The sequence below is a fragment of the Oryzias latipes genome, chromosome 15 (genome assembly GCF_053564925.1).
Source record: "Oryzias latipes strain Hd-rR chromosome 15, Olatipes_Hd-rR_3.1".
Classification (NCBI taxonomy): Eukaryota; Metazoa; Chordata; class Actinopteri; order Beloniformes; family Adrianichthyidae; genus Oryzias; species Oryzias latipes.
This window is the reverse complement of record NC_136251.1, coordinates 22,276,915-22,302,589: the sequence shown is the minus strand read 5'-3', so window position 1 is coordinate 22,302,589 and position 25,675 is coordinate 22,276,915. Positions and strand designations below refer to the sequence as shown.

At 39.8% G+C, this 25,675-nt stretch overlaps 1 protein-coding gene and 1 long non-coding RNA gene across 4 annotated transcripts in view; both read right to left on the bottom strand.

Moving 5' to 3' along the window:
- prkg1 (protein kinase cGMP-dependent 1) overlaps positions 1-25,675 on the bottom strand; it is a 96,572-nt gene that overhangs the window by 39,979 nt on the left and 30,918 nt on the right. For all 3 annotated transcript variants that reach the window (NM_001104714.1, XM_011484130.4, XM_078931340.1), the window contains 1 exon segment: positions 24,939-25,052. In NM_001104714.1, coding sequence (NP_001098184.1) covers positions 24,939-25,052 — 114 coding nt within the window.
- LOC144984132 (uncharacterized) lies at positions 19,762-22,592 on the bottom strand. Its single transcript, XR_013647797.1, has 5 exons — positions 22,431-22,592; positions 21,853-21,910; positions 21,636-21,711; positions 20,728-20,823; positions 19,762-20,242 (listed from the first exon to the last, which is right to left on the bottom strand). It is a non-coding gene; the product is annotated as an uncharacterized LOC144984132 (long non-coding RNA).

Below are 25,675 nucleotides of genomic sequence, written 5' to 3'. Positions count from 1 at the left end.
CTTTTAGGAGGGGGGAGAAGAGAAGAAAAGAGAAAAAAAATAAGTCAAGCTTGACAGAAAGGTGACAAGATAGAAGTGATCTAACAAGAAGAAAGTAAAACTGGAGACTTATAAAGACTGAAGTCCCTAATTAGCAGGAAAAGCTAGGATGATTAGAAACAATTCACAGCTGTGACAGGGCTGCACAAGTCAAAACAAATTTAACTCTAAGAACACTTCTAGAATACAACATTAGTTTTAACTCTAGGGATACTGTTTCATCTTTTAAGATCAATATATGTAAATGTAAATGTGTATATATAGAAAAACAAACAAAAAAGCTGTGTCTTTTAATGTATGCTTCTGTCAAGAAGAATTCAAACCATTTGAATACAAAAACAATTCCATTGTATTGAATAACAACAACAATGGTTGAAAAAGTGTGCTTCCAAAAACGCAATCATGGGGGGGGGAATTATTGAATAGGAATAACTAAATGAAAACTACATATGCTACTTCATATATGTCTCTACTCTTCTTCAATAAATTTATTTAAACAAAATAGACTTTTGAAAATCGATTTAATTACCCTTTCATAGTAAAAAACAATGGGATTTTGACGCACAAAAATATAAGTTTTTTTAAATACTTGACATGCCTTAAAGATTATTTTCTTTAAATGCAATTGGTAATGCTTTTTTTGTACTACATCCACAAATATGTTTTGTTCATTAGAAATGATTGGCTCGTTTCTATATCTAGATAAACAATGTGACCATTACATATATATATATATATATATACTGTATGTGTATATATACCTATATAAAAAAAACGCCCCTCTCACCCTACGCGGGTGGTTTCTCCTCCAAGCTCGGGTCCTCTACCAGAGGCCTGGGAGCTTGAGGGTCCTGCGCAGTTTTCTGGACTGAGAGGTCTGAGGTCTTTCCAGGTATCTGTTGTAGCCACTCCTCCAGCTTGGGGGTTACTGCCCCGAGTGCTCCAATTACCACAGGCACCACTGTCACCTTTACTTTCCATGCTTTCTCCAGTTCTTCTCTGAGTCCCTGGTATTTCTCCAGTTTCTCATGTTCCTTCTTCCTGATGTTCCCATCGCTTGGCACTGCCACATCCACCACAACGGCTTTCCTCTCTTCTTTATCCACCACTACAATGTCTGGTTGGTTCGCCATTACCATCTTATCAGTCTGGATCTGGAAGTCCCACAGGATCTTTGCCCCCTCATTCTCTACCACCTTCGGAGGTGTTTCCCATTTTGACCTTGGGGTTTCCAGTTCATATTCTGCACACATGTTCCTGTATATTATTCCAGCCACTTGATTGTGGCGCTCCATGTATGCTTTCCCTGCCAGCATCTTACACCCTGCAGTTATGTGCTGGATTGTTTCAGGCGCCTCTTTGCACAGCCTACACCTTGGGTCTTGTCTGGTGTGGTAGATCTGAGCCTCTATCGCTCTGGTGCTCAGGGCTTGTTCCTGGGCTGCCAGGATGAGCGCTTCAGTACTGTCCTGTAGGCCAGCCCTTTCTAGCCATTGGTAGGACTTCTTGATATCAGCCACTTCAGTTATGGTCCGGTGGTACATCCCATGCAGGGGTTTGTCCTCCCATGAGGATCTGGCCTCCAGCACTGTATCCTCTGCTCTCCATTGCCTGAGACATTCACTGAGCACACTGTCAGTTGGGGCCTTGAGCTTGATGTACTCATGGATCTTGGATGTTTCATCCTGGATAGTGGCTTCTACGCTCACTAGTCCTCGGCCTCCTTCCTTGCGGCTAGCATACAGTCTCAGGGTGCTGGATTTGGGATGGAACCCTCCATGCATGGTAAGGAGCTTTCGTGTCTTAACATCCGTGGTCTGTATCTCTTCCTTTGGCCATCTTATTATTCCTGCAGGGTATCTGATAACTGGCAGTGCGTAGCTGTTTATTGCCCGGGTCTTATTTTTGCCATTGAGCTGGCTTCTCAGGACTTGCCTTACTCGTTGGAGGTATTTAGCTGTTGCAGCTTTCCTTGTTGCCTGCTCCAGGTTGCCATTTGCCTGTGGAATTCCAAGGTACTTGTAACTGTCCTCGATGTCTGCTATTGTTCCTTCTGGGAGTGAGACCCCTCCTGTGTGGACTACCTTACCAGTCTTTGTCACCATCCGGCTGCATTTCTCGAGCCCGAATGACATCCCAATGTCAGTACTGTAGATCCTGGTGGTGTGGATCAGGGAGTCAATGTCACGCTCGCTCTTGGCATATAGCTTGATGTCATCCATGTAGAGGAGGTGACTGACGTTGGCCCCCTACTCGAGTAGTAGCATTCTAACAGAACCTTGTTCTCACATCTAGTCCATTTCCGTCTTGTTCCAGTAGCCCACTTTCCATCAGGGTGCTCTGGTCCATCAGCACCTGACGCAGACCTTGTTTGGCCGGGTGACGTCTGAGCCGGCATGACATGTGGTTCATTGTCTCTCATGTTGTGAGGTAAGCATTAGCGTTAAGGGTCTTGCCCAAGGACCCTCACTGGGTGATGTTAATTGCCCGTCAATGTTATGGTAATTGCCCCATTTCCATGGTAATTGCCCCATTTCCATTGCCATTTTTCCATTACCATTAATTGTTCATTCTGCCCTGGGAATTGAGCCCGGGTTTCCTGCATGACAGTCCTGCACCCAGCTACCCAGTTACCCAGCCAGTAGCTCGGTTGGTACATACATACAGTATATATATATATATATATATATATATATATATATATATATATATATATATGTGACGGGGTCCCGCCGAGAAAGGATGCAGAGGAGCCAAGGTAAGGAGGATCTGTGTTTATTCCAGATCACGAGCACCACAATTGCTCCATGCAGAGCCACAACAGGTTGTCACCTCCGTCTCACTCCTTCATTCTCACTACCTGTGATGCACCCTTTTAAATGATGAGCCCCTCCCATTGGGCGTGGCTCTTCATCATCTTCCAGGTGGCATCACAGGTAGATATTTCATTCATAAAATATACACAAATACACAAAATAAAAACAGTGTGGGCCCCCTCGCCATCTGACGGTGCCACACCGTCACACCATCCCCCTCCTCTGAGGGATTGACGATGTGCGGCGGTCTAGTCCAGCTGTCCGCCACAGTGCAGGCACCACGCCGATCAACCCGACAGTTCAGCAGGCCAGGCATCAGCGGGTCCTTCCTCCGGCTCGTGCTCCTCCACCCACGTCCTGACGCCGGATGGATGCACTCGCGGCTGCGGCCCCATGGCGACGACCCTCCCGCTCTGCTCCTCGGTGCGCCGCTCCGGTCGGTCCCAGCCCCGGCAAAGGCCCTTCGAACGGCAACACGCCCCCGCTGGTCCCCTTCCAGATGGCACCTCCGCAGAACGGAGCCGCCGACAGCAAGTTCCAGGCGAGATGTTGCTCCTCTTCCGGAGCACTCCGTGGACGACCCGGTAGACGTGGGTCCGCCCCCTGTCCATTGCCGCGCAGGCCTCCAACGCCTGCGTAAGCGGCTGTGGAACCAGGCGGTGTGCCCATCCCGCCTCCGGCCGCCTCCGCGCTCCGGCGCTCCGCCCTTGCTGTCCGCGAAGCCCGCCGCTCATGGACGCCGAACCAGACGCCGTAGTGTTTCTTTCCGGGCCCCTGGCCAGGCCTGACGCTCCGACGAGGCGACCCGGATCCACCCCCTCTACCTCAGAGGATGGAGTACCTGGAGGAGGCGCTGAGCTGCCGGGGAATCGTCGTCCCCACCACGCCGCTGCGTCCTCACCTTTTTGTGGCCCCTCTGCGATCCCACTTCTGACACCATATGTGACGGGGTCCCGCCGAGAAAGGATGCAGAGGAGCCAAGGTAAGGAGGATCTGTGTTTATTCCAGATCACGAGCACCACAATTGCTCCATGCAGAGCCACAACAGGTTGTCACCTCCGTCTCACTCCTTCATTCTCACTACCTGTGATGCACCCTTTTAAATGATGAGCCCCTCCCATTGGGCGTGGCTCTTCACCATCTTCCAGGTGGCATCACAGGTAGATATTTCATTCATAAAATATACACAAATACACAAAATAAAAACAGTGTGGGCCCCCTCGCCATCTGACGGTGCCACACCGTCACAATATATATATATATATATTGTGGGGTATATATATATATATATATATGTATACATATATATATATATATATGTATATATATATATATATACATATATATATGTATATATATATATGTATACATATATATATATATACATATATATATATATATATATATACATATATATATATATATGTATATATACATATATATATATAGGTATATATACATATATATATATATATATATATATATATATATATATATATATATATATATATATATATATATATATATGTACATACAGTATATATATAGGTGTATATATATATAGGTGTATATATATATATATATATGTACATACAGTATATATATAGGTGTATATATATATAGGTGTATATATATATATATATGTACATACAGTATATATATAGGTGTATATATATATATATATATACACAGGTCAAAATGGGAAACACCTCCGAAGGTGGTAGAGAATGAGAGGGCAAAGATCCTGTGGGACTTCCAGATCCAGACTGATAGGATGGTAATGCCAACCAACCAGACATTGTAGTGGTTGATAAAGAACAGAGGAAAGCCGTTGTGGTGGATGTGGCAGTACCAAGCGATGGGAACATCAGGAAGAAGGAACATGAGAAACTGGAGAAATACCAGGGACTCAGAGAAGAACTGGAGAAAGCATGGAAAGTGAAGGTGACAGTGGTGCCTGTGGTAATTGGAGCACTCGGGGCAGTAACCCCCAAGCTGGAGGAGTGGCTACAACAGATACCTGGAAAGACCTCAGACCTCTCAGTCCAGAAAAGCGCAGTGCTAGGAACATCTAAGATACTGCGCAGGACCCTCAAGCTCCCAGGCCTCTGGTAGAGGACCCGAGCTTGGAGGAGAAACCACCCGCGGAGGGTGAGAGGGGTGTTTTTTTTTTTTATATATATATGTATGAATGTATGTATGTATGCATATATATATATATATATATATATGCATATATGCATATATGCATATATATATATATATATATATATATATATATATATATATATATATATATATATATGCATATATGCATATATATATATATATATATATATATATATATATATATATATATATATATGCATATATATATATTCTAAATATACATATTATATATATATATTCTAAATATACATATTATATATATTTATATATTATATATATTTATATATTATATATATTTTTTGTGGCCAGTCTAAGGCACACCTGTGCAATAATCATGCTGTCTAATCAGCATCTTGATGTGGCACACCTGTGAGGTGGGGTGGATTTTCTTGGCAAAGGAGAAGTGCTCACTATCACAGATTTAGACAGATTTGTGAACAATATTTCAGAGAACTGATTATTTTGTGTATGTGGAAAATGTTTCACATGTTTGAGTTCATACCATGAAAAATGGGAGCAATAACAAAAGGGTTGCCTTTATATTTTTGGTCAGTGTATATATATATATCTATATATAGATATATAGAGAGATATATATCGTATGCTTTAGCTTTTTGGAGAGGTTATTTTTTGCAAAAATAATTTGTTTTTTTTCATCTTCAGTTCTTTATTCCATACCCATGTTTTCCCATTTTCTATTGTTAAACTGTTGTTGTATCATGCTGGTTTTCCATTTGTTTCTTGCATCTCTACCAATAACCTTTCCTTTAGAATTTCAAACGGTCAGTTAGTGAGTCATGTTTGTTTCCTTGACTCCAAGAACGGTGCTCTGCCTCTTTGTATCAAAAAGCAACATTTCAAATGTTTCAGAGATAATGAATAACATGTGGGTAGACACTTTTGTGCAGAAAGATTTCCTCAACTATTTGCAATTCCCAATGAGATGGAACATTCCTGTGCATATTAACTCGCCCATAACATCTCATTAGAAAGCATAAGAAGGTCTAAGAAAAGCAGCTGCACCTGCAGGCTTGTTTTCAAACAAGCCTGCAGGTGCAGCTGCTGTCTAAAGCTTCTTCAGTGGGTGTTAACCTTTAAGCTGTCTTGAGCCTCAGAAGAGTGAATAGCTTCTGGCTCACACCTGTGCTCCAACCATCAACAGCAGGGGCTCATCCTCAGTCCTACTTCATAAACCACACACCCACATCCCAATTAAAAAAAGTAGATTCATCAAGTTATAGATGCAGATGAAACAAGAGACTACTTATAATGAGTCTTAGATGACTAATACAGTAACTCCAAGCATCAGGGTGGGAGCACACTGGTACCCACACTGTGTTACCACCATGTCTGATCATGCACTGCCAATGGTGTTGCCATGGCAGCCCTGGAAACAGAGCGGATTTTTCCCCCAGATGTTCCCTCTGGAATCTTATCTGACAAAGCCTTTCTTTCTGTTTTGTTGTCTCTGTCTTCAGGATTTCTGTAGTTGTCCAGGAATATCCTCTCTTGGTGCAGTGTGACTTTGCAGAGCTCCGCAAACTGCACACTCAAGCAGGGATATTTCTGTACGTCTTTAATCGAAAGATCAGTCAAAGCAACAGATGCCACTTTTTCTTTTGAGCAAACCCGTCTCGCTGTCCACGGTCCAAATTTAGTTACTGGCATTGCCTCCATTTCTCGACATGTCTAATTGCTTGTCAGTTGGCCTGAATTTACTTTGCAGCCCATTTGTGTTTGCTTTCGATTTTTTCATTTGCTTGATCATCTTTTAATGTGTTTTCATGTCTCTCCAATCACCCCATTGCTTGGTTAAACCTTTAATTGGGGTGGAGATCTGCAAAAACGGAAGACTGTTAAACAAGGAATGACACGTATTTTCTTCTTATTAGACTTGATTTGTGGAATAATATGAACCCCCATCAGTCTAGTCACGTTAATCAACTCTTGGTCCACAGGAGTTAATCTGTGTGCTTCACATTCCAACAGGTACATCTCTGATTTTCCCTTTTTTCTCATTTTCTACATCTACATTTTTCACTGTGCTTTTTAAAGAAGCTACTTCCAAGATAATTTATACACGTCCAATTTAATATCCTTTAATATTGTGCATGAAAATGCATTAAATATTAGAATGAAAAGTCAAACAAAGGTGGCAGGGGCATCTTTGTCAGCAGAGTATTATTAACATTTACATTCAAAATTATACAAGAGAGCTGCAAACTTAGACCATGCTTTATTCAGTTATGCTCCCCACTTATTATAGAAGTCTTCATTTCATCTTAAGCTTTTATCTGGCAAAACAGAATTATGCCTATTATTAAAACTCAATCATATTTCCTTACTAGCTTAGTCATATATCGACATGGGCTGTTTGTGGGCAAAAAAAATGGGCTAACTTGTTTGAGGCCCCCCCAACAGCTTGCAAATGGGTGCACCCATACCTAGACCGTTGTAAAGTAAAAATGTTCATCCATATTTTTTCTACAGGCTTGCTTTGAAGGATAGGTCTACCAAACACCTATACAACCTGCAAGGGTAAATATGGGTAAAGTAGGTGAGACACAAGCATGTCATTAACATTTTTCTTTTTTTTTCTTTATTTTGAAGAAATGAAAGCTATGAGCAGTTACAAATATTATGATAAAATAAATGCAGAGCAATTTTTGCAACAACACGATGTCACTGCAAAATACAGCAGCTAGCCACTTTGTTAGGCACACCAGTCCGACTGCTCCCTAAAGCAAATTTTTTTCCAGCCAGTCACATTGCAGCAATTCGATGCATTTTAGCATGTAGACACGGTCAAGATGATCTGCTGCAGTTTAAACTGAGAATCAGGATGTGGGAAAAAAGTGATTTAAGTGACTTTGAATGTGGGATGGGTCTTGGTGCCAGAAGGGCTGGTCTGAGTATTTCAGAAACTGCTGATCTTCTGGGATTTTCATGCACAAACATCTTTAGGGTTTACAGAGAATGGTCCAAAAAAGAAAAAAAAAACAGTGGGCGGCAGTTCTGTGGGCAGAGATGCCTTGTTATTGCCAGAAGTCAGAAGAGAATGGCCAGACTGGTTCCAGCTGAGAGAAAGCTAATAGTAACTCAAATAACTACTGGTTACAACAGAGGTCTGCAGAAGAGCATCTTTGAATGCAAAACACTTCCAACCTTGATAGAAGATTGGACAATAGAAGATTGTCTAATCTGTTGAGTCTCTATTTCTGCTGCAACATACAGATGGTAGGGTCAGAATTAGGCGTCAACAAGAAAGCATGGATCCATCCTGCCTAATATCAACGGTTCAGGCTGGTGGGGGTGGTGTAATGGTGTGGAGAAAATAATTTCTTGGAACACTTTGTACCTCTTAGCACCAGTTGAACATGGTTACAATGCCACAGCCTACCTGAGTAACGTTGCTGACCATGTCCATCCTTTTATGACGACAGTGTACTCATTTTCTGATTGCTATTTCCAGCAGGATAAGGTGCCATTTCATAAAGCTGGAATCATCTAAGACGGGTTTTGTGAATATGACCATGAGTTCACTGGACTCAAATGGCTTCCACAGTCACCAGATCTCACCCCCATCAAGCACCTTTGGGATGTGGTGGACCGGGAGATTTGGCATCATGGATGTATACCAAACAAATCTGCAGCAACAGCATGATGCCATCATGTCAATATGGACCAAACTCTCTGAGAAATGTTTCCAGTTCCTTGTTGAATCTATGCCACCAAGGATTAAGGCAGTTCTGAAGGCATGAGGGGATCCAACCCTGTACTGGCAAGGTATACGTAAAAAAGTGGCCGGTGAGTGTACGTGGGTCATTTTCTCAGTGCTTAAACTCAATTTCAATGAAAGTTGTTTTTAAAAGACACAGTAATTAAGGTGAGTTTCTCTTTGTTCTTAATATTGTCGACAATCGAAACACACTGTGTAAATCAAATTTTCATGCCCATCTATTGAATCAAAGAGTTCCTCACTTTAATAAGAGCTAGACCAAGTTAATATATTCTAGTAGAACTGAAAATGCCTATAGAGCATACTCCTCAAAATATACTACTCCTCAAAATATACATTCAAACATACACACACACACATGCACACACACACACCCTCACAAACACATACACATTTTGCAAGGAAGGTGGGACCTAGGACCATCTGTCCCCTACCCCATCCCTGGTGGGGGGTACTGGGCCCTTGGCAACGGTGGCCGTGTCCCCTGGGTGCCGGCTTCCTGGGCCCGGCGGTGCTCTCTCCGCGCGGGGAGAGGGTTCACATTACACCTGAGCCGGGGGTGTCCGTATCCCTGTGGGGTGCGTTCTGGTCCTTGCTCCTGAGCGCTGGGGCCCGCCAAATTTCCAACTGTGGCCGAGCCTGGTCAGGCCATGTTTACAACACCCCCCTTTTCCCTGGGGTGCTCCCCTCCTGGGCGGGGGCGGCTGGCCCCTGCCTTGCTCCTTCCTGGACCAACCGTGGGCCAGGTGGGTGGCTGCCTGGAGTGCAGAGCGGGTCTCCCTTGGGGGGTCCCAGCTCGTACCTGGGATTGGGGTGGGGGGATGCCGAGAACTCCTGGGTGGTGATGGGGTGCTCGTCTGGGGCTGTGGGCGCCCTTTTCGGGTGGGGCCCTGCGTTGGGCCCTCCCGGCGCGGCGGAGGGGCTGCTCTCCTGGTTGGGCTGGGGCGGCGCTCTCTTTTCCCCCATGCCTCCCTGCTCTCTGGTTTTGGGGCCCTCGCGGTGGTCCTGCTGGCCCTGGCCTGGGTGGTGGATGTGGTCGCCCGGGGGGCGGCTGTTCTTTGCCTGCTGCCGTTTGCCGTTGGGGGTTCTGGCTGCCGCTGCTGCTGCGGCGGGGGTCTTGGTGTGGGGATGGCTGGGCGCTCTCCCTCCTTTTTGCATTCCACCATCCATTTTGGAGGAGCATAGGCACTATGGTATGTGATTGAATGAATGAAATATTTCACACTAGTTTGTTTGAAAGCATAAGTATGCATGTGTGAACGAGCTGTTTTGATCTGTTTTGTACATGTTGACATGTGGACATTTTTGCGGCGAGCAGGTGTGTTGATAACATTTGAGTGTGTAGGCCCCGCCATTTGAGATTTGTACTACATTTGAACCTTACCGTACCATCCAGTAAACTTGTTGCTTTATGCTGCTTCATGGTCTTACCCCTCCCCCCCCTCTCTAACATCCCTCTCTCTTCTACCCTCCTTTCCTTTTCCGTCCGGTCCAACACCAAAGATTTTCAAACATGATTGAAATTAATAAAGTTTGGCCTCAATTACAAAAGAGGTTTATTCAGACATACCTCTGGTTTGTCTGAAGATTAATAACCCCTCTTGTTAAAGTAAAATATGTCCAACACAAGAGGCCCTCAGCTCTCATCTGCCTGCCCAGCTGTTGGACAGGACAAGTTAATTAAAAAAAAAAATGACAATGCCTATAGAGCATGCTAACAGTTTGACAACCTGAGGAAAGAAATATTCCTATTTTTATTTTGCTTTCTTTCCACTTTCTTAGTCAAAACAACAACCACCCATCAAGTTGTGTCTTTGAAATGAGTCTTCATGTTCATCAGTTTTCCTGTTTCTCTGTACTGTAACCTTATGTCTCCCTCCAAACAAGACTCACTCACTGAGAGCAGGGTTATTCCTATATTGTGCAGACACCGTCTCCTACACACAGGCTCACACAACAACACATGCCCATGTGCACACTCTCTGCTCTCAGACTGATTATAAAGATAACTGTTTGCTCACTCCCAGCGGAAGGAAGCTTATACAGTTAAACTATCATTCTGTCATAAGACTGATTACAAAAGGGGTCTTCAGTATAATACTCCAGCTGTTGCATATGTTCTGTCAGTAAAATCAGGAGGTTCTTGTAAAAAGGGGGGGGGGGGGTCCTAAGATCTGATCTAAGCTTCTAAAACGTGCCAAACCAAAATAAACTCTGATCAAATGTTAATTTTATACACACAGATCCATCTGCGAAAAATATATTATATATTAAACAAAAGAAATGTATGAAATAAAAACAGTGTGGCTGAACAGACTTTTTGCAGATCCATTTTATCCACTTAGTGTTTGAGGTTGAATGAGACAACCACAAAATGTTAACTCAATCCAAAGTGCCACAGCATATTCCATGCTTTTTTTGGAACTGAGGCAAAAGGCGTGCATTTAAAAGCTGATGCATAAATACTTGAGTGGTGTTTCTCAAAAGCCCCCTGGCTTCAGTTATTGCTACAGGAGCTCTTGGGAAACAATCTCCTTCTCCACCATTAAGTAGACCTAGTTGCTATATCTGAGTGTCACAGGCCTTGAAGATAATGCAGCAAGCAGGTGTTCACTGGTTTGTCAGTTTATAAGGCGTAAAGAGCATTTTTTGCTATATGTTAAAGCCAGATGGTGGGATTTGCCTCCGAGACCCTCCAAAAGGTTCCAGTACACACACCAGCAGGCTGAACTGATACTTTCCTGTAAAACTACTTTTAAATACATTTCTGCCAAACATTCAAGGGGCGTGTAGTAACTTGCTTCTATTCAGTTTAACTGACATGTTTGCAGCTCTTGGTGTGTTTGTCAAAATCCAATCCCGCATTTGTATCCAGAGTTGTTTAGTTGGCCCTGTCACGTTGGCCCAACCTTTTATCATTCATGTTTCCATTTTCCTTTTTAACTGCTCAACCTTTCAACCTGGTGCTGAAAAAGATGACTTTTTACAGATTTCTTGAGTTTTCAATGCTGTAGATATTTACAACACTTGGTAATTTGTAGTAGTTCTATATTGAGCGGGTTTTTTTTTCGTTTAGTTATTTTTTTCTCAAATCTTTTATAACCCAGTCCAGTGCTGGTCTGGGACTCAGAGGTCGGGAACCGTTGACATTGTGATGTTAAGAGCAACAAATATGAGTCCTCTGTCTTTTCTTGTAACTGTTGGATTGAAATCTATGAACCAAGACAACCTCAAGTTCTGCTAGTGAGTGAAAAATGGCTGCCTAAGAGGTGCTAAAAGCATGGGTCATTGTTTCCATGTCCTTGTAAGATAAATAGATAATTTTGTCAGTATGAAAAGCAGGTGATCTCAACTTTTCCAAATTGTTAAAATCAATAAGAGTCTGGAAAAAGATATTTGTAAGAAAGATTTTTTTAGGTGAAATGATTTTAGTATTAGATGTATGAAACTTAATATTCAGATATAACTTAATATAACTTGATCACTTTTCAATTCTAACGAAATACTACATTTAAAGAATGGAGGCAAAAGATCTCTAATCAGAAAGTCTTCTTTTCCCTTCCCCAGCTTTTCCTTTTAGGGGTCCCCACAGCCAATCAGCTTCCTCCATCTAACTCTGTCTTCTGCATCCTCTCCTCTAACACTAGCTACCTTCATGTCTTCTTTCACTGCATCTATAATCGTCCTCTTTGGTCTTCCTCTAGACCTCTTGCCTTGGCGTCTTTCTACCAATTTATTCACTGTCTCTCCTTTGAACATGTCCGAACCATCTCAGCCTGGCTTCTTTGACTTTATTTATGGGTCTGATTCACATATTTGGCTAGGCAAAGATTTCACGTTAGAAGCCCCTCCTGACCAAAGCCTCTGTATTTATATGGGCTTGGGACTGGCACAATGATACCCCAGCGTGGGCCCCCTCGTGGCAACATTCGCTCGTGGCTATATCTATAACCAGATAGTGTAGTCAGAAATTTGTTTTACAGAGCATGTTGTTTTTGTAGTTTTGGGAAATATTTCGTTGAAAATCGGTACAAGAACAATTGCAAATTTAAAAATAACGTTTATTTACATACACGGAAAGATAATTTATCAAAATACAAAAAAAAAAATCTGACCAGTAAAGTAAAATATTTTTCACAACAAATATGATTGCTTGTTCTTCTGTAAAAGAAAAAAAGCAGGAAGCAGAGACAAACAGACAATAGTGACTCTTTTTTTACATGTAAAGCTGTTGTAGCTTTGATTAAGTGAAAATAGGTAAAGACTGATTGGTCAGAAGATAAACCACTAATATTTTTCCCTGATCCTATAGTTTGTTTGAATTTACTTTTTCAATTCTAATTTTATTTAATATCATCAGACAATTGAATTTGTTTATTACATGCCAGTACATCCTGGCCCGTTATTGATTGTATCTGAAACAGAATTTTTAAAAGAAAGAAATGGAGTTTTACTGAGATATATCAGCAATGTACAGAATTGTGTGCAATCATTTTATCTTTCAGCCACTCAAACAACATTGATACGTACTCCTGTTAAGTGAGAAATAGATTTTACTTTAAATATGGCATCTTACAATCTTTTTCTGCATGATTTCTGTCATGTCTTTTTCACATAAATTTACATTTTTTTATCTAGAAGTTACAGCGTGAAGCCACATGTGTTATCTTGAAAAATGTACAGCACAACTGAAAGACATACATAGTAATAAAAACACTAAATATTGCTAATCAAGTTCCCACTTTGCTATCATGTAAGGAAAAAAGGCTAGTAACAGCATGAATTCAGCTAACAATGTGGATAAAACAACAGTGATGAAGACAGCTCCTGGCTGGAAAATACTTTGGGTCTCACATGACAACATTTATCCCTTTGAAAATGTTGTTTTTAGATCAAATAAAAGCTACATGGCAGACGGTAAAGTTAAGTTATGATCGCAAATATAGTAGGAAAAAATGGAGCATAAGCTGCACAAATATTGCCTGTTGGTCTTTTTCAGCCAACCAGGCAAACTATGCAACACATTTCTTTTAAGTAACAAAAGATCCATCATGTGCAGCAAGTTAGATTTGGCTAAATATATAAAATAAGTCAAATAAACAGCTTGATGGAAAAATCGAAATTTAGAACTAAACCTTAAGTTCTAACTGTAATTTTTAGATTTTTCTTGACCTCTCTGTGGTTATTTTTGATTAATGTCATACTATGAGATGCTTGAAAAGAGTATTAATAAATAAGTGCTAGCAGAATTTCGGCATGTTTACAGTTTTCCCAAGGACTCTGTGGAAGTGTCTGCTTGGGTACATTCCACTCACTTGGGAATCTGTAGTACAGTCAAGAAACTTGACAAGCAAAACTGAGTCTTGCCTCTTGGCTGAAATCGTGCCAGAGATAAAGTAGTGGAAACTGCTGGGCAGAAAAGAAACTGTCAAAACAATGAATATCTTCGCTACTTTATGGATGTGTGAAATAACTCAAACTGATAACACCACAAATAACGCCATCTTTGATTTGACCAGTGATTACTGTAACATCTAGATGAAATTGGGTCATTTAGTCCTTTTTCTTTTTAATCATGCCTTAATTGCCTGAAATCTGCCCAAACCATTATGCAGCTTTTTCTAAATACGATTACAAAGCAAAGGCAGTTAAAGATGTTTTCATTTTGGGAGTTCTAAATTATATTAGAAAAAAATGTTTGTCAATTCTGACTGAAATATCTATGAATACCAGTGTGGTATTCATAAGCCGTGTGAATAATGCAGACTCACAGGCATTCAGCATGTGTGTGCAAATGGATATCCTCTGCTGGGAAATCCCCAGCAGTGCATTAGTCGTCCCTTTTCTTTTTTACCTCTCCCTGCCTACAGCTCACCTGACTGTGGCTTTAAATTCTCCCCAATTCATCAAATTTTGATCCTAGCCCTTATAATCCATTCAGACGTAAAAGCCTTCATGTGCTTGAAATATGATCCTTACTCAGCTCTGCTTTTCGTCAAAGATGACTGACAACAGCTTTTTGCATCACTCTAATTCAGATGGAGCTAGCAGACAATCAGTCTCTCCTATTATGTTAGTAGTGGCAGCAGAGACGGAAATTCCTCTGAAATAAAGCCGGCCAGATTCCTGACACTCATTAAGACACAGTCTGGCTGCTCTATTTTTTTTTTTTTTACTTCCTGTGCAGTGTTTTGACGTTTCACGTGTTGCAGAAGTGAAGTGTGGTTATCTCTGGCATGCATGATATAGCACTAACTGCCGCTATTCCCTAAGATGGCAAGGGCTTGATTTGTTGTGATGCCGGCCTGATTGTCCCTCTCTGCTTTCTTGATTTTAACCCACAGAATAGTTTGAAAACACAATGCTTGGCAAAGCAGTTTGCTCCAAGATGAACTCTATATGGATTTAGGTGCACATATAGAAGCAAAAGATTTAGGCAGGTGAGTCAAAATTAAGGTGTAGACATTGCTAGAAGCCAGTATATTCCCTAAAGATTGTTAAATGATGTTTTCAGACCTATTTGTATCATTCCGTTGAAATGACCTTCAAAATTGCAGAAAAATAAAAAGCAAAATGTATTGAAAAGTGTCTGATTTGAGGCAAGCTGACTTTGATTCCAAGTTTTTAATTTTTTTAAATCCCCTGTGGCCTTTTTTTTAATGCTGCAAAAATATCACATATTCTGACTATACATATTTTATAAAAATATTGACCCATATTTGTATAAAACCGAATGCAACCCACTACCCTTCTACTTTGCAGAACAAACCATCTCAACGCCAAGCAATCAATGAAGCATTTATCTGCTGGAGGCACTTTCCAGGCAAATATGTCAAACCAAATTTGTTGCAGTATCTCCATTGTGATGATTTCCTTGTTCTGTTATTGAGTTGTGATTTTGAAGCGTATGACTGTCTAATAAAATCCAAATAATGGGTCTTCATAAAATCACAGCATCGATGTGACAATATCGTTTTTCTGCCATTTTCATGTAACGCAATGAATTTTTCATTTCCCATTTCTGCAGTTTTATGCAGTGCCATGATATTCTAACAGGCTGTCTAGGTCTTCAATATACATTGACATTTTGATGCTGGAAGATTTTTTTTTTCTACCAAAATGTCACTATCCTCCTCACTCGTCTGCGGACAAAATTGTTTTTATTTTGTCTGCAGTCCCCAGAGGTGCCTCCCTCGTTTTTCTTTCATTGCTGTGCTTTCATCATCTTTCTGTTTTGTCTCACATTTCTTTGGCCAGCATCTTCACAACTGTTGTCACACAAAAATGAGGTGGTATGGATTTGATGCAGATGGGTTTTATTTAAGGGAAATCTTGTGTCGAACGTAAATCTCAACTGATTAGCTAAATCTGGCTATCCCCAAATAAAGCCATAGCTCCTCACCTAAGTGTCTGTTTCTGGAAACTAAACATAACATATTGATTGGATGAGGTTGCTTGGGGCTCTGCACAGTAGTAAGTGCTTCTTGACATGTAACTTGCTTTGGAGGATCTATGTCTTTTGGGAGACAACAAGAGAGTGCCCTCACAGAATATCGCCGTGAGGATAAAAAAGAGATTGCAGGAATGCCATTTTCTCAATACTCTCTGTCCCAGAGGAATGTACATTCACGAAAATGTAAGAATCGCTTTGAATTCTTTAACTTAATGAATGAACAATTTGGTCTAATCTCTATAATTTGTCTACATAGCTGTGCTCAATTACACCAAAGCTGGAAGAGACAACACCCATTTGCAAAGCATCCAAAGTGAAGCGTTTTTAACTTCAGTACCCATGCAGACATTCAAACTATTTTAAATACCTGAAAAATCCATTCTTTGGATTTATTTTTATGATTGATCTGTAAACATACTAGTGATTTTGATCATTTCATGTGTTTTGCGCTGTTATAAATCACACTATTGTGTTATGCCACCGCTTGTGTTTTTCATATTCTCCCTTTTTGATATTTGACAACAAGCCCCTGACATGAGTTTTATTGAGCTGGAAACTCTTATCTGTTATTGCTGGTTATCTCTTATTGTTGATTAATAAAATACAAGCTACATGAAAAACAAGAGAGGGAAAACATCCTTGCTTATAATAGCTTAATAAGGTGCTAAATTGACCTTAAATACTTGTTGGTTCACCACAAAACCAGAAATTACATTTTTATTTGTTCTTCTTCTTTTTTGTTTTTTTTCCCCACTTGTCCTGTCCAACAGCTGAGCAAACAGATGAGAGCTGAAGGCCTCTTGTGTTGGATATATTTTACTTTAACAACAGGGGTTCTGAATTTTTTGAGAAACCAGAGGTATGTCTGAATAAATCCCTTTTCTAATCAAGGCCAAACTTTATTCATTTTAATCGTATTTGTAGATTTTTTGTGTAGGACCGGACGGAAAAGGAAAGGAGGGAAGAAGAGAGAGTGATGTCAGAGAGGGGGGGTAGAAGGGTGATTAATGGGGGGAGGGGGGTAAACCGTGAAGCAGCATAAAGCAACAAGTTGCTGGGTGTTTATCAATACGGTTCTGGTTCAGATGTAATACAAATCTAGAATGGGGGGGGCCTGTCCACACACACACTCAAATGTTATAAACACACCTGTTGGCTGCAAAAATGTCCACATGTCAACATGCACACAATACCGATAGTGTTCACACACGCATACTTATGCCTTCAAACCAACTAGTGTGAAATATTTCATTCAATCACGCAAAGTGTTTGTGCAAAGGTGAGCTAACACCTGTGCTCAAGTGAGTGTTTATGTTCTTCTAAAATGGATGGTGGAATGTGAAAAGAAGGAGGGAGAGTACATTTTTCACCCATTACTATGAGGGGCCGTATAAGACATTATTTATTCTGAACCATTCACATTCATACATTCTTGCTCTCACAGTCATATATACTCTCTTTCGCATACATATATTCTCTTACGCATCCATATATTCTCTCTCTCACATTCATACATTCTTGCTCTCACAGTCATATATACTCTCTTTCGCATGCATATATTCTCACTTGCACATCCATATATTCTCTCTCTCGCATGCATATATATTACTTTACACATACATACATTCTCACTCTCATTGTCACTCTTAAAAAAGAATGTATGTATGTGAAAGACAAGTATATATGAACGTGTGAGGAAGAGTTTATATGTGTGTGTGAGAGAGGAGTATGCATGAAACGGAAGTGACTTTGCATGAAACGGAAGGCAGATGATTTCTCGTGCTCTGATTGGACGAGAGGCCGCCACCTCCCATTTTGAACAGACGCTAACATGAACCAGAAAGAGGAGCCCCGGGGGTCCTGCAGCAGGCCATCGGAACCTTAAGAAATATTTTATCTTCACCTCAAGTGGTCACAAATCTGTCTGCATCTCTAGAGACACAAAGGAATGTCTCAAATACCAATAATGGTAATAGAAGTGCCACCGAAACAGAAAATCCGTATCCACCTTATTCCTAGCCCCCATGAGCCTTTGCGTGAATTATGGGCGACACTTCCTGTAGACGCTGGAACACGCATTTACATTAAAACAAATTCCTCTTGTTTTCGATCCATAACTACATATAAATGTGGGAAAACCAGCTGTCATTTCTTAAAAAAGGCAACGGTGATGTGGAGATGAAATATTTGTTAAGGTTCCGATGGCTGCAGGACCCCCGTGGCTACTTCTTGCCGGTTCGTTTTTTTTAAAAAATAAACTTTATTAACAATATCTTGCACATACAAAATACCAAACACAAAACTCCACTGTGTGCAAAATACAATCTTCACGTTCGCCATGAGAATGAACAAAAAAACATAATGATAACCATGTAAAACAGGTTATGCAAAAAGAAAACAAAAATAATAAGGCAAAGGAATCTGTTAAAGTTTCAGGAGAGACCATGTTTCAACTGTTCTGACAGCTTTTTTGTTAGTGGAAGATTTAATACTGTTCACATACAAAACCATTTCTTTCTGAAAAACATAAAACACGGTTTTTTTGTTGGCATATTTACACTTGTGTATAAAGTATTTAGCCATAATTATAAGTAAATTAACTACATATATTTTTTCTGCATTACGTCTTTCTTGTGTAAAATATCCAAAAATAATATGCTCGTAAAATAATCTATAATCTTCACATAGATGAGTTCTTATAAAATGTATCACATCTTTCCAAAATAGTTGAGTGAAAGAGCAAAACCAAAAAAGATGAGGCACAGTTTCTGGTGAGGAATGACAGAATGAACAGTTTATGTCCAGATCTTTTTTAAACTTAGTAAAGAAATGTTTCACTGGATAAAATTTGTGAAGAATTTTGAAAGAAATTTCTCTGATTTTATTGGTGATGAAATACTTTTGTGGCAGGAAAGGGTCCAAACCTTTTCCCACTGAATTCTACATCCAAAGCTGTTCCAGTATGAGATAACATACGGTTTTGTGGCAATCTCATTTTGAAACAGAGAACGGATACTTTGATTATTCCTGCTAGCTGAAAAACATACCTTTCCACACCACAAGTCTGTTAATTTGGGATTTCTTGCTGGTTCATGTTAGCGTCTGCACTGTAATCCCTAGCGAGTTGACTGAATTTAAAAATTATTTTGTAACAGATTACGCAACAGTTAAGTTATATTATTAAAACTTTTAAGTTAACATTTATTAAAATTCATATTGTCAGTTGGCTTACATTTGTATTATTTCATATAAAAAATATTAAGATTCCTCAACTTATAAAAGAGAGATTATTTACTTAAAGTTTTTAATATTTTCCAACTAAAAAACGCTTTAACTAACTATATTTTTATATTACTCAACTCATAAAATATGTAAAATTCACTCAAATGCTTTATAAATTCTTTAACTCATTAAATGTGTAGCATTGAAAATATTTAAAATTCTTCAGCTTAAAATGTATTCTAAACAGAGATATTGATACTGCCCCACTACATTTTAAAGGCTAACATTGATAAAAACCAACAAACGTGAAGGCCACACAATAGTGATTGCTTAATACACTTTTTTTAATTGCTCTTTAAAAAAAAAAGCACAAATATCAAGAGGATGAAGAAACAATAAGTGCAATAAAACTGCATTATAAGAGTGCCACACAACATATTGACAAAAAGAGTTGGTTTTGTATTTTACGGCAGAAAAAGCAAATGATCACAACAAAACACATTAGTTACATAACACTTAAACCAACAAATAGTCCATTCTGGAAGACTCACTCAACGAAACATTCTTCAGCGTCAATAAATGTCCTTTCAGTGGTTTGCTGTCCTCAAGGCTCAAGACAGCATTCTGAATAAATATGAAGGCAAGTTCAAGTTTTTTGGGGTGCTGTAGGTCCAGAGCATAGATGTCCCCGAAGAGTAGAAGAGATTAGTCAGCCAGATGTGTGGGACCACTGACGGCAGCATCCGGAGCGTCACCACGACAACTGAGAAGATACCCACAGAAGTGTCTGTGAGGTCTGGTATTCTGGAAAATACAAAACAAAAAACACAGATGAGTTCAGACCCTCAAAGATATTCATCACACTAATGTCCAAAACTGACATTCCTGCCATCTGTCAATAGGAATCTTTTCATGCTAACATTCTGTTAGCTTTTAATCAACTGGCTATGATGTTTTAAGGACCAACTCCAATTAAAATTGTGTTTTAAAAAGTTCTTTAGCATTTTTCTGAAGGACATTTATAAAATAATTTAAGACTAAACCTTCATTTTTCTTTATTCAAATAATGATGGATCAGGAGCAGAAAAGGTAAACGAAACTCCACTCCTTCCAATCAGGAGTCCCTGATGTTCGCCTTTCATCTTCCGTCTCATTTTTAAAACCATTTAAAAATATCACTCAGTTTACAAACTACAAACAATTGCCCTATTTATTATGTCACTCAATAAAATCTCAATCAATATTAAAGGGTTAGAGAAAAGCATTGACAGGGAGTCGTGTGCACTTACTGTACAGGTCTTGAAGAAGTTGGAGGCATCTTCATGCAGATAAACAGGAAGTGCAAGGAGGACAAGTGCCCGTCTCATGTTCACGTCACGCTGGTCCTAAAAGAATAAAAAGAAATATCCATTAACTTTGAAGCAAATGCAGAGCAAACACTTCCATTATTTATTTAAGGAACTTTAAGAAATAATAAAATGATACCTTTTCTAGATGTCTATTTCTAGTGAGAGTACAATACAGTGTTTATGTCATGATCCACTTCAGGCCAAAGACCCAAAGTCATTTTTAAGGCAAGTTACACCTTGGCTTCTTACAGCTGTTTACAAATGATTTGTTATCCGTTTTTGAATTATGCACATTAGAAATTCACCTGGAGGTCATAAATCCTAACCAAGCTGGCCAGTTCCTGTCTGTTTTGGTGGACTTAGTCTCAGAAAAGGGCAGCTTTAAGTTACACAAACATGTAAAAACTGCACAATTTCTTCTGACTGCATCTACTCTACATAAATCCATTTCAGATCTTGACAGATGAGTTTTCATGGTTTCAAATGATGGAATGGTGCTAATGCAACATCATTTTATTATTGTAATATACTGTCATAAAGACATGACAATATTCCAAAGTGTCTCCACATACATGGCAGTCGAAACACTTTGGAATATTGGCTATGTAGTACTGCAGTATTATATGTAGTACTGCATAGTGCCAAAGTAACAGAACACAACTTGCACCTCCATTCCATTGTGCCACCTTCAGCCTGCAATCTAAATATGTTTAGTTAAATTGTAAATAATTTCAGCTCTATTTAGACCTTTGGCTAGTTAAAATGTGCATAAATGTTTCCATGCTGCCGTATAAATCTAATAATGGTAATAGTTCAGGATGAATATATTAAATAAGTATAAAACTCACCCACTGACACCTCTTTTCTGGTGAAATGGTGACTTTCTGGTGAACTTTCTGAAGTTCAGTTTCTGAAGTTCAGTATCTGAAAAAGTCCAAAAGAGATTTTTCAATGTTAAAAAATGTTTCAATTATATTCTGATCAAAAAACATTTATTGCACTACACAACCTATTGCATTTTTTGTTTTTTTAAATAGCTCTAGACAAATAACTGAGACAAGTTACCTCGCTGGCCTTGGCGTCTACCTGGAGGTGAAACACTGAACACTCTGTAGTTCGGTACCTGAACACAACACGAGCACGTTGATTAATTTATTTTTACAAAAACCTTTTTTATAACGGAGATCAGTGATTTATAAAAGCTTAAAGCTGCATTCAAAACCCAATGCTTCCATGTAGCAACCAGGCTTAAAACTGTTGGCGGTAGCTCCTCCCACACAACCGTTAGAGGCTTTGAGTGACATTTTTGGACAAATGTCCAGCAGCAAACTTTAGCCACAGACAGAGGCCTCCAACGCGAATTTCACACGCGGATCATGTTTAGTGTGATTGCAGCATAACAGATCATTTCTACCTCTGAAAAAAAAAAAAAAAACCTCATCACTGTCGTAACTTACGGGCAGAAATGCATTTTGGGTTTGGCTCGCCATACGTCTGCTATGACAAACTAATCATGTATACATTTCCACATTAATCTCTAAAACAATCATAACACACATATGTTTAAACAACAGTAAACCACATTTACGGTAGTATAAGAGCATTTTTAAAGCATTCATTCATAAACCATGAACGATACTTACCAAATTAAATCAGGGCTGAAGACAAGACGGCACCATCAGCGATGAGGCGGATGAAAAAAAAACCCGAGGTTGGGGCGTCTTGAAGCGGGACGAAATCGCAACGCTTTGCAGAATAATAAAATGCTCGACTTTCAATTTCAAACGTCGCATACTCGCATTCGGCAAATCCAACATGGCCACCTGAGCTAACGTAGAGAAAACGAAAGACCCTCCCACCAGTACGTGATGACGTCATAACGTTACTTCACGGATCTTAAAATTTTTGAGTGCCAGATACAAATGAGCTTTAAAATATTTAGCACTGTTAAGTTAAATTTGAAAAAATCATGATAGAGCTTAATACTTTATAGTTGAATCAACTACAAAATGACATTTAAGTTGTGTAACCTTAATAGTTATGAGTCAGTACAAGTGATAGGGTTTAGAGTGTGTTCAAAATGGGAGGTGGCGGCCTCTCGTCCAATCAGAGCACGAGAAATCATCTGCCTTCCGTTTCATTCAAAGTGCCTTCCTTTTCATTCAAAGTGCCTTCCTTTTCATGCAAAGTAACTTCCGTTTCATGCATACTCCTCTCTCACACACACATATAAACTCTTCCTCACACGTTCATATATACTTGTCTTTCACATACATACATTCTTTTTTAAGAGTGACAATGAGAGTGAGAATGTATGTATGTGTAAAGTAATATATATGCATGCGAGAGAGAGAATATATGGATGTGCAAGTGAGAATATATGAATGCGTAAGAGAATATATATGCATGCGAGAGAGAGAATATATGGATGTGCAAGTGAGAATATATGTATGCGAAAGAGAGTATATATGACTGTGAGAGCAAGAATGTATGAATGTGAATGGTTCAGAATAAATAATGTCTTATACGGCCCCTCATACATTACTGCAAGAACAATTTATTATTGGGTCCTTTAGAAACTTGGACGCATACCTTTTCTTTGTAACAATCTCTGCTTCTTTTCACTATAGGTTGTTAATGGTGTTTTTGGTCAAAGGATGGAGGTGGGGACATAGTTTAAGGCTAAACTTCTTGACAAGTCGACATCAAAGGGTCTCCGATCTAAGTTTTAAAGATGTAATAACTCATGTGTGTCACTTAGGATACCAAGGAATGCAATTAAAATCACGCTGAGGATGTATCCTGCTATAAAGCCAAAGGCACATATTAAATTAAACCGCTTGATTGGAAGTTAAACCTCAGTACACACTAGTGGCTGCATCATTTCCATTAGAGACCTCACTTCTAATAGCCATGATGGCAACTGAAATCCTCTGTACAGTCGACACGAATTAAAGCGGAGGCAGTCATCCTCAGAGACAGTGTAAAAGACCCCACTAGGCTGTAAACACACTTCAGACCATGTAGACAATTACATCATTTGTTCCATCCATGTGTTTTGATTACGCAGCTCTGATGTAAGTATCTACAAGAACATGGGTTGGAGGCAAGCAAACTAATACACAAAAGAAAAAAGACAGACGCTCAGTCGCCAGTGGGAAAGAGAATAATTTATCCCGTAAGAGTTGGCTCATTTCCCTGTGGTTAGTTGTTGCCATAGAAACAAGAGCTGGAAGTCCCATCAGGTTGGCTGGTTTGTGGAAGGAGATCATAGGGGCTTCAGAGCGGTCAACATAGAGAGCAGAACCTTACAGTCACACAGTTGTCGGACCTGCTTCCTTCACACTTCAACTCGCCCTTGTATTTGCGCCCAAGGGAACTATTGCTCTTTTGCACATCTGTGGCTATCTGGGTCATGTATTGATTTACCACCCAAGCAGAGATACCAAACATATGGAAATGTCTCAGCAGATGATACAGAAACAGTGGTACACCATGTCTTTTTCTTCAAGCCTACTCCAGATTCCCACCTACATTCATTTTTCATCATTTGAACAGCCAAAAATCTTACATCCACCATCCAACAGCATCCCATCATTTGTCTTTTTATTATTCTACTAAAAGACACATTTTTAAACTCGTTCCCATTTCCTGACGCACCAAAACACACTTTTTCATCCTGACACATGATCTAAGTAGCTCTTACATGTGTGTAAACCACCATCTGCTTTGTCCTTCCTCAGTTTCCTCTCTTGACTTTATCAGGCTGACTATTCAAATAGCTGGCTGAGAGACCACCTACTCACACACACTGTGCATCCTTCAAAGCCAAAGCTTTAACACATGACAGAGCTGATGCAGTAAACCTTGAAATTCAGCTTACTGGGGGGTCTTGCCAAGACACTTAACTAAAGTGTTGTAAAAACACACACTAGTGATGGGTGGTGTTAGAACACAGGTCATATACAATGCTAACACGGTGTCCCGTAAAACTATTCCTCATGTGACAAAATGATCCCAAAAGACCCTGATCTTTCACACGTAACCAGCAGGTTTCAACTGGGTGAATGTGAGCTTGTCACCTGGGCAGCGAATGGACATATATAGCACAGATTTATGTGGAAATTTTACAGGTGTCTGCAAAAACTCACTCTTGACAGTGGCTGTCCTGGTGCAGTTGTAGAGAATAGCCAGCTCTCCAAACACCTTTCCCGGCCCCATGGTGCAGAGCTTCAGGTTCTCCTTTGTCACCTCCACCTTCCCATCTAAAACATGGAGAAAAATACAGGCTATTAGGTCTACAAAATACTATGATTACAATTAGTCAGTCCAGAAGGTACTTTAAAAATCCACTTCAAACTGTGCAGGATAAGAGAGGTTTGTTCTGCAAAAGAAAGAAAAAAATCGTTTTTTTTTTATCTTCCACCCCCAGTTTTAGTGTTCTCATGGCCAGTTTCCACATAGATACAATATATTTTATCTGTGGTGCCAGCCCTATTTAACCATCAGTTGAAATTTCAAAGTGGTTGATTTGGAAAGCAGTGTTTTATGTGGAGCTGCATACTGACATGATGGCAGCTTGATCCAACTTGAATCATGTTGTTATCTGCTTAAAATGTGGGATCCTTCTCCATCATTTCAAAAATGGGCTTTATCATTATTGTGCTGTTACTGTATTTCTATGTGTCATTTTATTTTAATAAAAAAACAAAAAACGGAGGTAGGCATGTGCACTTTGCACTGCAGTTTAAACAGTACATGTATTTCTAAAAGGTCTTTGTTCTTCTTAGTGCAGTCTAACTAATTGTTCTGTTCTTGCAGATTATATAAACGCCTTAGTTCAATAAGTGTAATAGAGGACTCGTATATCCATTTTCAGAGACAGTCA